Source organism: Podarcis raffonei, chromosome 1, assembly GCF_027172205.1.
Source record: "Podarcis raffonei isolate rPodRaf1 chromosome 1, rPodRaf1.pri, whole genome shotgun sequence".
In the NCBI taxonomy this organism is placed as follows: domain Eukaryota; kingdom Metazoa; phylum Chordata; class Lepidosauria; order Squamata; family Lacertidae; genus Podarcis; species Podarcis raffonei.
The window spans coordinates 84324393-84342814 of NC_070602.1; the positions used below are offsets into that span (position 1 = coordinate 84324393).

General features: G+C 44.1%; 1 protein-coding gene across 8 annotated transcripts in view; it reads left to right on the forward strand.

Annotated features, from left to right (window-relative positions):
• Window positions 1–18422, forward strand: part of OBSL1 (obscurin like cytoskeletal adaptor 1) — a 71841-nt gene that overhangs the window by 4926 nt on the left and 48493 nt on the right. For 6 of the 8 annotated variants that reach the window (XM_053400759.1, XM_053400714.1, XM_053400731.1 and 3 more), the window contains 9 exons: window positions 3664–3933; window positions 4013–4273; window positions 6564–6869; window positions 8012–8293; window positions 9851–10129; window positions 10834–11106; window positions 13763–14035; window positions 14677–14949; window positions 15797–16069. In XM_053400759.1, coding sequence (XP_053256734.1) covers window positions 3664–3933; window positions 4013–4273; window positions 6564–6869; window positions 8012–8293; window positions 9851–10129; window positions 10834–11106; window positions 13763–14035; window positions 14677–14949; window positions 15797–16069 — 2490 coding nt within the window. Of the gene's footprint in view, window positions 1–328; window positions 554–3663; window positions 3934–4012; window positions 4274–6563; window positions 6870–8011; window positions 8294–9850; window positions 10130–10833; window positions 11107–13762; window positions 14036–14676; window positions 14950–15796; window positions 16070–18422 lie in introns of those variants that run through there. The other 2 variants (XM_053400768.1, XM_053400741.1) reach the window with 2 other exon arrangements.

Below are 18422 nucleotides of genomic sequence, written 5' to 3' on the forward strand. Positions count from 1 at the left end.
AGTCCTCCTCTATTGCACATGCAACCCTAGATGTCAAGCTGAAAAATTAATGTCCAGTTTGCTCCTAAATCCATTTAAAAAATAAAAATGGATGAGCATTCGGTGCCGGATTACCAAGTAGGCACTGACCTAGGGGCCCTATGCCTTTTAGGGGCCCCGTGACAACGGATCAAAATAATATTGATTTGATTTTGAAAGGAAATTACAAAAACATATTAGGACACAAATTGTGGCCCCCCACCCCACCCCTGTTCAACTGCCTAGGCCCTAGAGGCCTCCACAGGGTCTAATCCCGCGCTGTGAGCATTTAGTCATGTTGCAGTTTGAAGTGGTTTTTACTGTTTTGCCCTGCTGTTGAACTAGACCTCTGCCTCTGAAAGGATGTTGAGGGGAAAGGTCTGCCAGTGCCAGGGTCAACAACAGCCTGCTCTTTGTCAGACCTGGAAATTGGGCTACGTTTGGCCTTGGGCTGCCCACAGTTCATGGTGCTGCCACAGCAGAAGTAAGAATTCCTTGTAGAAGCTGCTGGCCACCCCTGGACCTTTGTGGACTGGTATGGGACAATTCATACTAATGCATGTCATATTGGCTAAAATGAGGGCAAAGTGTGACAAGGGGGAGAAAGGGGGGTGTGCTTAAAAAAAAAAGTTTTTCAAAGTGTGACAGCACTTATGGATGGGCCCATTCTTTGATGGCTTGAAGCCCTTAATTTTGAAGAAGGTTCCAAGGAGATCAAGGGAGATGATGATAAAGGCTTTGCTGAGCTGTGCACTTTTGTTTAGCCTGGAGAGCAGAATCTGGGAGGTGGATGCATGATAACAGGCTTCAGTTATACGTCAAAGGCTGTCCTTAATAAGAAATGAACCAACTGTTCTCTGAACCTACTGAGGGTCAGGCAAGATGAGAAATGGGCTTTACAAGGCAGAGGGTGGGAGTAGGGGTGAGAGATTGAATACCAGAAAGGTTTTTCTGTCCATAAGAATAGCCACGCAATGGAACATGTTACCCAGAGAGTTTGAAGTGCCTGCATTCGTGTTGTTGTTTTTTGTTTTTAAATAGTTGAAACATCTGTCAGGACGGGAGCCTGAGTGGATAAAGGATGGAAAGAAAAAATCCCCTCAGAAGAAGCAGAGAAAGAGAGATGGCTAGTTGTACAGAGGAACTGAGTGGGCCAACTGTGGCCCATTAATAATAAGTTGAATAAGTTATTGTGGCATGCTGGTAAACAGAAGGGAAACAGAATACAGATTGTTTAAAGCCTAGATTAAGCAAATAGTAGATGAGGCAGTACAACTGTTCCCTGATTGTACCCCTTCAGATTGAATTAAATGTTTATTTTATCATCATCATCATCATTATTATTATTTAAAATTGCATACTGCTATATCATTAAAAAAAATCAAAGCAGTTTACAGCAATAAAACCATAAAACCATACAATAAAACCATAAAAACTATATAAAGCACTCTTTGCTCATAGAAAATGGGACATGAAAGAAAAGTGTTACAGCCTGGCATTTCCCCTGAAATGCTAGCTTTCTTTAGGTGTGGAGGGGTGGGGGTTTGCCCGACTGAAGTGGCTCAATCAGGATTAGTTTTACCACCTCACTGCTTGTGTTGACCTGGACCAAACAGAACATTATTTCTAGGGGGAATTCCCTTTAAAACATGACACACATTTTAAATGATTATTTGTTGTTATCTGTCTTAATGTCTTCTCATCCAGGGCTTAATCTTTGCTAGGCCTCAGTCCTGACATCTATTCTCAGTTCTGAGATCTTTAGATAAAGGGCGATATACAAATTTAATAAATAATAAGAATAAGAATATAGGGTGCTGCCTTATACAGAGACAGGCCATTAGTTCAGAACAGTCTGCCCTAACAAGAACCAGTTTCCCAGGATTTCAAACAGGGGCAGGGCTTTATTTCAGCTGGAACTTGCCGGAACTCAGTTCCAATACCTCCCAGGTGGGGCCTTTGCCATTATAAGAGAACAAGAGAGGCGTTCATGGTGAGTTCTGGCACCTTTTTTATTAAAAAAAAGAGCACTGGACAGGGGTATCTCCATGGAGATTCCGGGTGATTGAGTCGGAGGCCTTCTGGATGCAAGGCACATACTTTTCCACTGAGCTATGAGCAGGGGTGGACTTTGGTAATATGGTGCCCTGAGCAAGGACAAATTTTGGCACCCCCTCCCAAATAATTCATCTTTTCAAAATAATCCCTTTTGCAACAGTTACTTTTAAAATAGATATTCTCAATATTATTATTATTATTATTATTATTATTATTATTATTATTATTATTTTGCGCCTCCTCAGCTTGGCGCCCTGTGCAACAGAACCACCCACACCGCCCTAAATCCAGTGCTGCTATGAGAAAAGATGAAACTTCTTACCAGTTGGGTGCAAAGTATATTAATCTTATCACTGAGTAACCTTATAGAAACCCCATGCATTGGAGATTAAGGGGAAGGACTTCCAGACAAAAGGATATTATTTCCAGACTGACTTGAGCCTGGCGTCTTTTTGTCCTGAAATTAATCACTGAGCTCAGCTGTGCCATCAAAGCAACCCCTGCCTGTTCTTCCCAGAGCAATTTGCCCTTGCTGTTTCCCACATTTCCATCTCTGTGTTGCATTCCCTTGGGCTGCTGTGTGGGTGGCAGGTGTCCCTTTGCACTGGGACCCAGATAGCTGACAGCAAAGAGGTTCAGTGTGATAGATACCACATGCCACCCACTTAGCACTCTGCCACTTCTCAGAATAACCCTTGGTAGGAGAATCTGGCTGCCCTCCCCCCAATTCTGCCTCCCAATTCCACATTCCAATTCTGCTTCCCAATTCTGCAGGCAAAGGAAGGGCAGGTACTAGCTGAATATTCCTCAGTACCTTTCCTCAGGGCCCCACAGCAGCTTTACAAACAATTGAGTTAAACCTTTCATGTTTATCTAGTCCCTTGTTCAGTTTGATGGCAAAACATTCCAGAAAGAATGTGGGCAGGAGATAACCACTAGTGCTTGTTAAAACAATTATGTTTAAACCCTTACATTCATATTCCCTTTCAAGGTTTGATGACAAAATATTCTAGAAAGAACATAGGCCGGGGAGATTGCTATCATGTTTGTTAAAACTGCCTTGTGCATTTGTAAATGTTGAGATTCAGTATTCATTAACGCCTCTGTTCATCTTACTGATTATTCCATGTGGCAAAGCCCCAAAGAGTTTAACTAGTTACTGACACTTTCTCATGATGGATGGGGGGGGGTCAGTGGGTATCACGACACCAAGAAAATGTGACGTGGTGCTCAGCTCTTTGGTCTTCCCAAGCTCTAGAAAGAAGAACCAGATAGAGGTTTCTGGGCTGCAAATGTGCTTGATGGTTGAAGTAGGAGCCTAGCCAAATGGAGAGGTGAAAATATCAGTTGTGTTGGTTGTGAAACAAAACACAAGGAAGCCGGAGGGCTGAGGCAGAAGGGCTGTGGCAACAACAAAGGAATGGACCTTTGTCAGGGAGAAGCTTGATATTTTCTGGATCCCAGCACCCTGACTCTTTTCCTCAGCTCTGGGACCCTGAAGATTTCAGTTGTCTCTGTGGAGATGGTCCTTTTCTTATGTTCAGGTTTCCACATACATTCAGGTCCGTCTTTATCTCTTTCTCACAGAACCCCGACTGCGGTTCCAGGCACCGTTGGTGGATGTGGAAGTGCTGGAGCGCCAGGATGCAGTCTTAGAGTGCCAAGTGCCTCTGGAGACCATCCCTACAGCTTGGTATCTTGAAGACAAGCGCCTGCAGCCCAGCCCCAAGTACCTGATGGAGGAACAGGGCCTGTTGCGGCGGCTGACAGTGCGGGATGCCCGGGCTGACGACGATGGCATTTATCTGTGTGAGATGGAGGGCAAGGGCCGCAGCGTTGGGGAGCTGTCAGTGCAAGGTGAGGAGAGTTTTGGAGTCATGTGTGGCTATGATAGAGGCTCTTCTTCCTGTGCTAACTGTCCAAACTCTTTCTTCAGGTCTGATTGTGAAGCGGTTGCCGCGGAAGCTGGATGTGATGGAAGGGGAGAATGCCGCCTTCTATGTGGAGACGCGGGAACCTGTGGAGGCACCGAGTTGGGGCCGTAATGGTCAGGAACTGGTGGAGGCACCCCATACCCTCATCAGAAGCTTTGGCAAAACCCATCTTCTGGTCCTGGTGCACGTAACACGGCACGATGCTGGGGTCATCACTTTCACCGCGGGCGAGTCGCAGACCTCCGCACAGCTCCGTGTCAAATGTGAGTGGAGAGGAGAGATGGGGCTAGTTGCAGCAGGAGAAGGAGCATTCAGCTAGCCACAAAACCCATTACATTTGGCCGTTGACACAAACTCCAATCGTTAGTTTCCTCACTAAAGGAAAAGTTTATTATTTCCTGTCTTTCATCCTGGACTGGATTGGAATTGATATCCCACAGAAAAGAGGTTTTACATATCCCACTCTAGAGTCAAACTAGATTCACCCATAACGAATAATAAAATCATAGAATTATAGAGCTGAAAGGGACCCTGAGGATCATCTAGTCCAACCCCCTGCAATGCAGGAATATGCTGTAGTGTTCTAGTTGGTAGGCCAGGCCTGGATCCAGCCTGATTGAGACTGCCCTGAATGACGTGGAGTCGGGTCATGACTGAATTGTCACAGAAATTTAAACCAATATACTAATAATGACTAACACATTTCAACCCCTCTTTTGACCTCAGGTTCTGGTTTTGTGCTGCCTTTTATCCATTCTCCTATGAGAGCCCTTCAAAGGTCACACTCTGCCTTTCAGAGGGTGTCACCAGACTGCCAATATTTTGCAGGAGGGATGCAAGCACATATCGTGAAATTTAGGTTTGTGCAATTAAAGTAGGTTAAAGTGCTATGTCACCAGAGTGCAACGAACCCGCTTTTTAAAAAAATGTACTTTTTGTGTTAGGAAAGTGGCAGTAAATTGCATTGAAGCAGGTGGAATGAATGAATGATTAATGGAAAGTTGTGTAGTAAACACCCTGCAAGCAAATCAGGATGACTAGGAGGATCAATGATCATTGTTGTATAACCACCCTGCCAACATTTTAGAATGAATGTTAAATAAAGACCAGATATGATCTAACCTCCATGTAAGCTTTGTGCAAGCAAATCAGGATGAATGCTCAATAAATAAGTTGTCTAGAGGAGTCCTGAGCATCTCTATGCCAGAATGAGGATCAAATTGCTGTAGAATCACAAGAGAAAGAAATTGCAGCTAAGCTACAAACTAGCTACTTGTGAGACTTTACAGCTGAAATCTATGAATAACCCTTGATAAAGAGTTATTGTACTTGAAACGTCTCAGGAACAAAATTAATCATACATAGAAGGCTTTGCTGACAGCAGCTGTTTTTGTTTTCTGTTTTTCCTGCTGTCCAACAATCTAAGCTGCTCCCTGCTCCCTGACGTATGCCCCAATTGTGTGTTTCTTTGCCTTGATGGTTTGTTTTGCTAACAGTTTCAGAGGCTGCAATTGATCATGCAAAAGTAGTTGGAATGGGCAAGGGCTGCTTAATATTTTATCTAGGTGTTTGTTCCTCTTCCATTCCCTCAAGCTTCATTCCCATGCTCTGGAATGGGGGAGGGAGGACAAGGGTTAAATAAGCCACCCTATCTCTCTTCCACTCTCGATTGCAGCCTCAGAACTGCTTTTCTGTTTAAAACAGAAAAAACTAACAAAATCATACTTTGTGGAAAGGACACACAGCTTTGTTTAATGTATATTTTGGCCCTAGGTCTATCAAGCAGATAGGCAGATTGAGGATTTTCTTCCCTCCCAAGACACCACTTTTTGGGTAAACTGAATTTGTGTAAACGTACATGCTGTTGGCAACATCACATTGAAGTGTCTATTCTGCCATGTGCACGTGTGATGAAGAGCTGCAGAAGACTATTGCTATTTGATGCACACACATTGCCACGAACCAGTTATGGCCTAGATAGGGGCTAGAACTGAAACTCAATCCTAACAAGATGGAGGTTAAATAATTTGTCTAAGAGGCTTCATGGTATTCAGTTTGTACTGAATGGGCTTGTGACCCCTCTAAACTTAAGGATCAAGTTTGTAGTTTTGGCGAACTCACAAGCTTTGTTACTGGAGAACCATGTACCCTTCTCCTCTCCCTTCCCCTCTTCTTCCTCCAGGCCCTCCCTAACTCTTCTAGGGGTTCCCCCAATAACCTGGAGCAGATTCAGGGAGAGTGCAGGAGGAAGAGGGGGTCCTATTGCACTAACAGGATGTGCTGGTTGTATAATGTCATCTGACAGGAGTGCCTTGCATCATTTTAAGCTTGTGCACTAACTGTGGCCTTAGATGATAGATGATAGATAGATAGATAGATAGATGATAGATAGATAGATAGATGATAGATAGATAGATAGATAGTTAGATAGACAGACAGACAGACAGACAGACAGACAGACAGACAGACAGATGCTGATCAGTTATCTATTCTCTGGATTATGCCCCAGGTTAATAAGATGGAAAATTGATAGAATTGAATTATTTTCTCTAGGTGCCAAGAGGATCCCACCAAGTGCACCTGTGGCAGCAAGGATGTGCATGTCACGCAACAATGCTGCCCTCCTAACTTGGTGCCCACCACCTGATGTTCACCGCAGCCCACCAAGTAGTTACATTCTTGAGAGGCAGGCAGTAGGAGAAGCTGAGTGGGTGCCTTGCCTCACCACTGATGTTGCCAGCATGGTTGAAGTTCCAGGCGATGGTGTGCCTCAGGAGGCTGACTACCGTTTCCGTGTGTGTTCTGCCAATCAGTATGGATGTAGTGGCCATGTGGAATTCCCAGGCACTGTGCACCTTGGTAAGCCTCTCTGCCCCCTAATAGTGTCTGGACACTGTCCCTTACTCAAGCATGGACATTGCAAGGATCTATGACCTTTTATTATTGAACCACTGGGCACTCTCTTCTTCCACTGTCCTTTGCCATTGGCCTCTGCAGTTGTGGAAACACTATAGGTGTTGCCACTTCCTTGCTTTCCTGGGCCATGATGATCCACCTGCCTGCTAGACTACCCTTACCATTTAAAGGGAAGGACCACTACTCTGTCCAGCTACCTTCTGCTTATATTTGCTCAGCAGGGTACCTAAATTAGCTAAGCTATTTCTTACTAACTAACCAGTATCTTTAGTAGAAGCAAAATAAAAAAAATTCCTTCCAGGACCACCTTGATCAACTAAGTTTGTTAGTAGTATGATCTTCCTGCAGTCAGCTTTGGAAGCTTGTGGTTTTCTTTCTTTTTTTGGGGGGGTGGGTGGGAATGCTCATTTCCAATTTTTTGTGTCTGAGACCTCCCTATTCCTTTTTATTTTAAAGCTCAGTGTATGTGCTGTGATTACTATCTCCACCTTAGGCAATTCACAATATACTGTGTGGCGATCTTGTGACAGTATCTCCTTCAAACCAGGCCTGCTTCCAGCATGTGGCATATCCGTGGAAGTAGATGCCTTTTGTCTGGTACTGGGGCCTCTTAAACAAAATGGCTAGGTTGTGCTCAGGTGAGGAGCAAACTGCACTAGCGGAATCTGGCAATACAAGCCACCCACTGAAGCATCACCACAGATGTGACAAACCACCCACCATGAGAAATGTGCTAACAAGCTTTCACAACAGTGATATATAATGGATTGTTTTCACTTTTTGGATTTTTCACAGTGTGCAGAAATCTAAATTAGATATATAAAAAATACAAGCTATTGTTTTGATGATGGTGATGTCATATGGATGCTGCCCCTGCAAAAAACCCACCTTCAGATGTGAGCAGCACCAATTCCACAATAACTATCCATCTGGAAGTACCCTCAGACAGTTGAATGCCTCCTATTCATTTTCTTCCACAATCTGAACTCCTTCCTTCCCATTTGTGTGTGTCAGTTGAGTGTGTGTATACATGCATGCCTCACCCATTTTGAGCTGACTTCCTTCATCTCTGTCCGCCTTTGTAGTGCCCAGGGCTCGTATACAAAAAGGACTGCAAGATGTGAAGGTTCATGCTGGAGAGGATGCTACTTTTTCAGTGCAGCTTTCAGCCTCTCAGAGCGGTTGCTGGTCCTTCAATGGGAAAAGGCTGGAAGAGGAGGAGGGGGAAGAAGGACAGCAGTACCAAATCACACACAGCGGGTTGGACCATGCTTTGCGGATCAAAGGAGTGCAGCTAGCAGCCAATGGGTCTGAGGTGCAATTTGAGGCTAATGGTGTGAAGGAATGTGCTGCATTATGTGTACAAGGTGAGGCTTTGGTTGGATCTAGGTAGCGGACTAGGAATTGGTTGACTGTACCTAAAATGATTACATACAAGCAACCATCCCATGAAAAGAGGAGTGCTTTGCCCATAATATGCAACAGTGTTCAATCTTGGGTCCCCAGATGTTGTTGGACTTTATCCCTGACCTTTGGGTAGGCCTGCTTTGGATTATAGTCCAACAACATCTAGGGACCCATGGCAGAAGAACAGAGGTTGGGCCTATGGATTGTTCTGCTGTGAGAATAATAGTTTAGATGGAATTTAGATGGAAATAACGGCATGGAAGTTAAGGTTTAAAAACCTCTTCTGTAGGTATTGCTGTTCCAGTCAAAACCAGATCCCCATTTGCAATTATTTTCAAGTAAAACAAAAAAAATATAGCAGGAGATCTGATCATGAATTTCCTGTGCCACATGTGGTCTAGCCCTCCAAGCTGCCAGCTGTTATTCCACTTGGATTCCTTGCAGCTGGAATCTTTATAGCTGTAAATGACAACAACTGGCTTCAAGGCATTTGCATCAGATCTCTTTGAAACACCCCTCTGACAGTTTACTCTGAATTGCATTTGTTTATTTTGAGTTTCTGTGATTTGCACTAGTCTTTGCACAAACCAAAGCCAAATTGGCACAATCCAGTTTTGCCGAAACTAGTAGATAAGATGTCCTCCTGCACCTGATACATTTCAGCCAATCTAAAATCTCAGTCATAACTTACGTTGTCTTATGTATTTATTTAATTTCCAAGATCTCTGTGGCCTCCAAGGCATCTCCCCTATATGATTAAAAACATATAGCACAGCTAAAATACATAAATGCATGCATAAATACAACTGAACATAAAATACATCAGTTGCAATTGCCTAACAAGTAAAACAGCAATCCAAAAACAAAGCAAAAAATCAGATAAACAGAGGTAGCGACAGTTTAAGCAATTAAAATAAATGGGAAGCTTGTCTTGTTTGCCTTGTCTGTACATTTTAATTTTTATTGCCCTTTAAAAATGTTTTTTCTATACTATAAAGGCTACAATTCATTGTGCATAAATAGATATAAACATACCTGCTGTTGTATAATATGTGTATGAGGCGTGACATGATTAAAGGATCTTTCCATTGCATTTCAGTTATTTACAAGGATTACCCAAGGAAGGCTTTTAATCTGAATCACTGTTACTAAAGCAGGAACTGTCACAATATTCTTCTGAGTAAAGGAGATTATGAACAGTTGGATTAAGCCTATGGATCCATTGCCTTGGCACCAACTGTGTTGAAAGATGGAACAAATCAACAGAAGCTTCATATCTGTCACTCAGAGTTGTGTTTAAATACAGATATCCTGATGATTCTTCCATCCCAGCAATTTCTTGTGGTTATCACCACAACTTATTACCACAAGGTAGTCACTTCTGTGCTTTTCACATGTGACACTGGACAGAGGTTTTCTCTCACAGGTGTACCTGGTGTTTTCAAGTGGCATCACCTGTTCTGTCTGTGAAGTTAATGTTTCATTTTGCATAAGTTTCACACGCTGTGTCTCCCCAGCCCCACAGGTACATATCACCCCAGTGCCTGAGGCCAGGCGACTCCGAACACTCACAGCTGGCATGCCTCTACTCCTGGAGTGTGAAGTCTCTATACCTGACACCCCCATCAACTGGTTTAAAGAAGGGAATCCTGTGGCCTTGGATGATAGTCGCGTTGGTGTCCAAACCGAAGGCCGTATCCACAGGTTGTTGATTTCCTCTGTCTGCTCTTTGGACTCTGGGACATATACATGCGATGCAGGCGATGATGCTATCAGCTTCACTGTGACCGTGGATGGTGAGTGGAGGAAAAAGAAGTTGGCCTAGTTTTGAGGATCAGCTAGTGTAAGTTCTACTTGGGTCACCAATGGAGCCATTGCTGTGGGCCAAAGGGTATCATTGAGGTCTTTCCCTGACACCTGTGAACCCTCTGAGGCCACCCACACACTGTCACCTTGGCCATGGCGGGTTAGGATAGTTAACTATTCCTTCCTTGAAAAGCGAATTACATAGAGCTGAAGGAGGAAATTGGAAGACTGATACTCTTTCCCACTTCCTCTTCAACTCTATGTGCTTATCAAGGCTCAGATTAATTGTACGGGGTCAGACTTTTACTAAGATCCCTTTGAAAACATAACTGTGTGTGCGCGCACCTTCTCTCTTTCTGTCTCAGGGCAAGGAGGAGGAATAGTCCAGGGGAGAGGAGGGAGACGAGACCAGAATGGGTGGTACCCACGACATTTGCTCAACAACCTGAATGTGCCTATGGGCCTAAAAAGAGTTATGCAACTCTTGCTAGATTAAGGTCTTAGAATAAGGTCTAACCTATTAAAATAAAGGGGTCCCTTAAAATAAGGGGCACCTGTGAGATTTCTGCCATCCGGTCCCAGCAGGAGTTTGTCCTGCAGCCCAATCTTTTCCACCCCCAATTCAGAAAATGTGCTCCATCCTCTGAATATTTTCCACCTTTTCTGCCATTATAGTAACTCTTTGCTGTTGCAGAACCTCCTGTGAGGGTTGTTCACTCCAATGCTGAGGAGGCCCATACCTACCAGGTCACTGAGCGTGTGGTGCTAACCTGTGAGCTGTCCCACCCCGATGCTCCCGTGCGCTGGTACAAGGATGGGGAGGCAGTGAATGAAAGCGACAGCTTCTTACTGGAGAGTGAGGGCCCACACCACCACCTGGTCATTCCTGCAGCACAGGTGAAGGATGCAGGGGAATTTGTGTGTGACATAGGTGGAGATTCTGTGCTCTTCAACGTCACTGTTACAGGTCAGTAATTTCCCCAAAATGAAGGGCCACCACAATCTGAACATGCCCTCCCTGCTCAGTCCTTGATAGCTTGGTACAAAGAATCAGATAGATAACAACCTTTTTTTCTGGCTCAGATAAGGGGACAAATGACAAGTAGACTTGTGGCACTTAAAAACAATACAGGAATATATATCTGCATTCATAGGGAAAGGCCTGCTTCATCCAATGCATGGACAATGAAGATGGTGGATATCCATTTTTAATTCTGATTCTGATGAAATAGGCTCTTGTCTATCAAATCTCATGACAAAATTAAGTAGCTTGTCTTTAAGGTGCCACATGTTTCAGTTTGGGGTAGGGTTTTAATCTTTTTTCTACAGCAGACTACATAGCTCCTTTTTCTGAGGAGTAGGAACATTCTTCTCAGCCATCTGGACTCTGGCACCTAAGTTGCAGAAGATTTTACAACAGTGATGTAGCAGACCAGGAACAATAGCGCACAGAGGTGTGTCTGGCACTTTCATTATGTAGTTTTCATTGTATGCTGAAGATGCACCTCTTTGTCCTGGCCTGAGAGAGAGATATTTTCAGGAGACACACCCTATTATTGTGACTGTTGTTTTTTTAAAGCCATTTTTAATACTGTGTTTTAAAATAGCTTTCTAATTCACCCTACAACCTTAAATGAAAGGAGGGTAAGAAATATTAATATTAATAATAATGTGATCTCTTGGGGCACTATTTGTCAGTCCTTTTCATGTCAAATAAATGAGGCCTCTCACCAAGAGAAACTCACTAAATAAGTTAAGCCAAGGAAGATGTAGGCTACATTAGTGTGCATGACTAAGGCTGAAAGTGGATCTTTTATTTTGAAAAAAACCTTGAAGTTCCTTTAACCAAAATGTTACAAAATAGTGAGCAAGCTTTTGAGTCCACAAGAAGTCTTAATCAGGCTGAATGTTAAGCAAAGCAGATGGCGTGTGTTATATGAGGGGAAAAACATTTTTAAAATGTATAGTCTGAGAAGGGGCATAGCTGTGGGGTTATCGTGAAGAGCACTCACACTCTTGAATTAACCACTCCATCACTTTTATAAGCTTGAAATGCTGAGCTTTTCTGAAATTGTCTACTGGTGCTTCATTGTTCCAAACACACAATTAGATTTTCAAAGGTTATTTCAAACACATCTCTCCCCTTTCATTGTTTCTCAGCTAAGTTGCTGGTGTCACCATTCCAGAAAAAGAAAAGAAACCTGTTCAACAGCATTGTTGGCCCAAAAGCTTAGGAATGAAGCTTGAGTGAAGTACCGTATTTTTTGCTCTATAAGACTCACTTTTCCCCTCCTAAAAAGTAAGGGGAAATGTGTGTGCGTCTTATGGAGCGAATGCAGGCTGCACAGCTATCCCAGAAGCCAGAACAGCAAGAGGGATTGCTGCTTTCACTGCGTAGCGATCCCTCTTGCTGTTCTGGCTTCTGGGATTCAGAATATTTTTTTTCTTGTTTTCCTCCTCCAAAAAATAGGTGCGTCTTATGGTCTGGTGCGTTTTATAGAGCAAAAAATACGGTAGCTGCTGTGAATGACCTAAAGCACAGGATTTCAACCTTTTTGAGTCCATGACTCCCTTTACCAACTACATTCTTTCTGCGGCACCCCTGTGGGGCTCAGAAGCCCAGTTATGTCACCCTGTTTGCCTGCAGAGCTGGCAGCTTCTCACACTTTTCAAATACCCTCCCTCGTTGAGAGAGGGAGACTTGCCCAATGGCTTGGCAGTTTGAGTTTCATGGCAAAGTCAGAATCTGTATGTGGGCCATTCTGTGTCCAAGCCCTACATGTTAATGGCATTTAGAATTTCTAAATTACTTTAACTGTTAGCTAAGTGAGCAAATTCCCATTCCATAACAACCCTGTTATCTCTGTTGTGTGTAGATGGGAGAGCTAAAGTTGACAAACAGTGGCTTGCTCAAGGCCAAACAAAGAGTCTGTGGCAAAGGTGACATTTGAAATCCAAGTCTTCCAAATACAAATTCATCTTTCTGTCTTCTAAACCAGCTGACCTCTTAGTAATGGGAGATATGATGGCACGAGGTTCTGTCACTGAAAGCAGGCCTCCTTGTGCACCCTTCCTTTCCTCCAAGGTGATATCCATAGTTCTCCCCACTTTATCCTCGCAGCAACCTTGCGAGGCAGGTGAGACGGAGAGGCAGTGATGGCTCTCCAATGTCCCAGTGTAACACCCATCGTTCTGCCCGGACGCTGAGGTCCAGCGCCGAGGGCCTTCTGGCGGTTCTCTCATTGCGAGAAGCAAAGCTACAGGGAACCAGGCGGGAGGGCCTTCTCGGTAGTGGCGCCCGCTCTGTGGAACGCCCTCCCATCGGATGTCAAAGCAATAAACAACTACCTGACATTCAGAAGACATCTTCAGGGAAGTTTTTAATGTGTGATATTTTAGTGTATTTTTGGTTTCTATGGAAGCCGCCCAGAGTGGCTGGGGAAACCCAGCCAGATGGGCGGGGTACAAATAATAAATTATTATTATTATTATTATTATTATTATTATTATTATTATTAAGCTCACAGTTTTTTGAGTTCGTTTCCAATTCTAGAGTGGGGATGCAACAGGCTCTGGGGCAGTAATAGGCTTTTCATGGTGCAGTTCTCCCTCCCCTCCCCCAGACCCTCCTGTAAGGATCCTGCACTCCAACGCTGAAGAGACCCATGCCTACCGAAACTCTGAACGTGTGGTGCTGGCCTGCCAGCTGTCCCGCCCTGATGCTCCCGTGCGCTGGTACAAGGATGGGGAAGAGGTGGAAGAAAGTGAGCGCCTCCTGCTGGAGAGTGAGGGCTCACACCGCCGCCTTGTCATTGCCTCTGCACAAATCCATGATACAGGGGAGTTTGTATGTGATGCAGGCGGTGACTCTGCCTTCTTCAACATCACCATCACAGGTGAGAGCTGTCCCCTGTCCTTCCCCACTTTTTATATATACATTACTTTTTATATATACATTTTATATATACATTACATAAATATACATTATTTATATCTTGCCTTCTTGACAGCCAAGGGGTGCTCAGGGAGGGAGAAGTGGTTACCATTTGAGGGAGAACTTGTCTCCCCCAGCACTGCTCCTTAAAGGTGCCCTGTGCAGCTCCTTTCCACCTCTGACATAGGAGGGCAAAGGGAGCCCCTCAGAAAGACTTGCAGCATCCTGTGCAATCCTCCCCATGCTTTGCACCTCTGACATTGTGGGTGGAAAGGAGGGTTGCAGGAGGATTGCAGAGGGCTTTGCAAGCCTCCCCATGCTTCCCCTTTGCACCTCTGAAGATCTGGCAGTTCCCTCACTGCCAGAAGTGAGGTTACAGGGAACCAGGCAGAGGGCCTTCTCGGTAGTGGTACCCGCCCTGTGGAACGCCCTCCCATCATATGTCAAAGAAATAAAAAATTATCTGACTTTTAGAAGACATCTGAAGGAAACCCTGTATTGGGAAGTTTTAGTCCATCCCCCAGCAATGCTGGAATCTCAACTAAAGCATCCAGCCACTGCATATAAACCTCCAAGGAAGGTGACACTTCTTTTTTGTCACAGAGCCACCTGTGCACGTTGTGTGCTCCAACGCGGAAGAAGATCATACCTATCAGATCTTGGAATGTGTGACATTGTCCTGTGAGTTGTCCCGTCCTGATGCCCCTGTGCTCTGGTACAAAGATGGGGAAGAGGTGGAAGAGAGTGAGGGACTTCGGCTAGAGAGTGAAGGATCCCATCACCGGCTGGTCATTGCCTCAGCTTGCGTACAGGACACAGGAGAGTTTGTGTGTGATGCAGGTGGCGACTCTGTTTTCTTCAGTATTACTGTTACAGGTCAGTGTGAGATTTGTTGTTTTTCCCCAGACATGCATTTTAAGGCCAATAATGGTCCTCAATCTTAAGGCTAGAGAGTCTTTCACTTCTAAAACTCAAGACAATGTAGTCTTTTTGTAACTTTTCATAGCCATGTTTGAGTTAAATGATACCAAAAGAGGATTCAGTCTGCCCCCTTTATTTGTCATTAGCGATTGTTTCTGAACATGTAGTTGAGAACTTCTTATTTATCTCTCTCCTTTGTAAGCATTGGTTATTTCTTCTGAACCTCTCTTCTCTGTGGCTGTTCCATGACACTTTCCTGCCCTGTACTGAATTTTGTTGAAGGTCTTTGCTGAATAGCTTTAATGCACGCAATTCAGCCACTTCAGATTCAGAACTCTTGAGTGAATATATCTTGTCATCTAGGGAGACTTTGTTAATTATCAGTTCTCTTCAGTGCCCAAAAACTTGGTGGCTTTTGATACAGCAGACAAACATGGCTTCTCCTCCAAAACACTTTGTTGACAATTTCTCAGTTTTAAAGGCAATCTAGATTATATGTCCAGTATAAATTACAGAGTTGGCAAAGGGTTTGATGAGAACATGAGTTCTCCTAAAGAATCCTGGGAACTGTAGCTCTGAGAGGTAAACTACAGTTCCCATTATTCTTTTGAGGAAGCCGTGTGTGTTAAATGGATGGTGTGTACACAGCCTTGGTGTCCAACAATATCTGAGGGGTCCAGAGTCCCCCAGCCCTATTTTATATGGTTCTGTTCTACTTCCCAAGATTTTGGTGTGGTGTTGGTGGAGAGGGCATGTTTCTTTCTACTGATCCCCATCTATAGAATGTCTCTTCTTGCCACAGAACCTCCTGTGAGGGCTCTTCGCTCCAATGCTGAGGAGGCCCATACCTACAAGGTTGCAGAGCATGTGGTGCTGGCCTGTGAGCTGTCCCGCCCTGATGCTCCCGTGTGCTGGTACAAGGATGGGGAAGAAGTGGAAGAAAGTGATTGCCTCCTGCTGGAGAGCGAAGGACCCCACCGACGGCTGGTCATTCCTTCAGTGCAGATGAAGGACGCCGGGGAGTTTGTGTGTGATGCAGGCAGTGATTCTGTTTTCTTCAACATCACTGTTACTGGTAAGAGAACGAATCAATTTATCTTCATAGAGAGACGTCCCCTCCCAAACCCATGTCCTTTGCTCTTATCTGTGCTGCAGTCCATGGTGCTTCAAAGGCCTCATTGGTGTACTTTGGTCAGAACCAACAGGGAGAGGAGCATAACTGCCATGCTGCATAGATTGTACTGGTCCATCTTGTTTTGTGCTGTGTTTATGAACAGTCATCAGACAGATGCCTGAAGGAAGTTAATGTTCACTGTTGATAGTAACTGGTGGTTAGAGGTCTACTGACTCCGAATAAACACAGGAGTTGCACTTTGGACTGTTCTGAGTAGTAAGCCACTTTATCCTCATTTGTTATCTAATCCTTTGACAAAACTTTATGTTGGTTGTCATCACAACATCCTGTGTCAGTCAGTATCATAAGCTGATTATACCTTGTGCAAAGAGGTTCTTTCCTTTGTTTGTCTGAAACCTCCCACTTCTTATCCATTTCAGTGGATTAGTTTACAGTATACATCTTGAGTGGGAGTGAATAATATTTTCCTATTCACTCTTTTTCATGCCGTTAGTGAATTCTGTTCAGAAGACATTGGTGTTTCTTCTTTTTAAGCTAAAAAAATAAATAAAATCAAACTACTTCATTTACAAGAAAGATACTTGATCTCCTGAATTCTTTTAGTTGCCTTTTTCTGCCATCATTTGCTTTGCTACTTCCAGAGGAGTATCTGTGTTAGTCTGTTGCAGCAAAAACAACAAAGAATCTTGTGACACCTTAAAAACTAAAAAGTTATGGCACAAGTGTTTGTGAGCTACAGTCCGCTTCATCAGATTCATGAAGTGTAATCCTCAGGTGCAGATGTATGTATGTAGATACGTAGAGACGCACACACAGAGATTGTAAGAGGGGGATTTATAAGCAGTGAGGTCAGAGACAGATGAAATGCAAAAAGTACAGATAATGACAATTAGAGCTGAAATATATGCAAAATAAGCACAGTGACCCTTTACAAAGCAGTGATAGGTGATAATCAGGTTGACAGGGCTGAGTTAATTAACATCTGAAGTGGGAAGGGAAACAATTGAATAGAATTGATGGCCTTGATGAATTGTAATTCAGCAGTTTCAGGCTGGAGCCTCTCTTTGTAGTTCATTCCTTCAAGTATGGCAATATTAAGATCAGTGCCAAATGTCAAGGGCAAATGGAGCTAAGCTTGGAGCTTTGAATTCAGACTGAGTCAATTTGAGAAAAAGGTCAGACCTATAGGCTTTATGCGGAGCTCTGAAGATCCTAGGAGCTGCCTTCCAATAACCTAAGTGAGGAGCAGTGTCTGTTGTGAATTGCCACTTATGTTCAACCTTTAAATTTCCAAATATTTATACATTCCAGTAAGCTTCCAGTGACCTCCTTAGAAAGGAACAGAGCTTCAGCCAGTCCTCATTCACTGCACCCCTGAACCCTCTCAATCCAGGCATGCATAACTGTTGTTATAAATGTGGGTTCATCACAGGTTTATATAAGGAGGTTGTGTTATTTGCTACTTTATTTTCAGGCACTTTCTCAAAAATTCCTAGCACGGCATCTGCCTTCCAAAAAACAAAAATGTGGCAGCACGCTGAGATGACATTTTCAATAAGCTTTCCCTCTCTCTTTCGCATGCACTCTGCCCCCACACTTATGCTTCCCATGACACATTGGTTTCTCCTGCCCCCTTCACTTTGCTATCTGGTTCCTGATCCACTGCTTTTCACTTTGGTTAGAAAAAAAGACAACCTGCCAAGCATCCTCCCCCAACCAGTGATGAAGTGGTCTGAGGTTGGGGGGGGCGGAGTGCTGGTGGTGGATGGATTTGAAGAAGTTCACTCTGCTTGTCATGTGATACTTTGAGTTCCAAGGACTCATTGAAGCAGGCAGAGGGTCACAGGTCAGCACTTTACTGTTCAGGGGCTATCCGGCTATGAAGCAGGCAGTAGCTGACCAGTGAGACACAATGATTTCTCCCATTGGTGCAGACAACCCATAGTGTTTATACCTAATGCCAATCAGGTTGAGCTTATAACTTGTAATTGCTGCCTCCCATGTTGTTTTTGCTGCGTTTGCAGCACCAAAGTGACCTCCTCAGGGTGCAAGCCTACGCAGTCTGTATGGAGGTCCTGGGCTGCCCAGATGACAAGACCACCACTCTCAGACTCACTGGTGTGATCCAAAGCAAAGCAATACATTTGGCACCAGCTTGGCTGCAGGAGTTGCCGGAAGGAGCCATACAAGACGCCATCCAACCACCTTAGGGACTCCTGTCCGGATTTGTATAGGGTTTACTCCTTAGCTGTTTCTTCTCCCAAAGATGTCCTGCAAGGCAGCAGGTACAGAT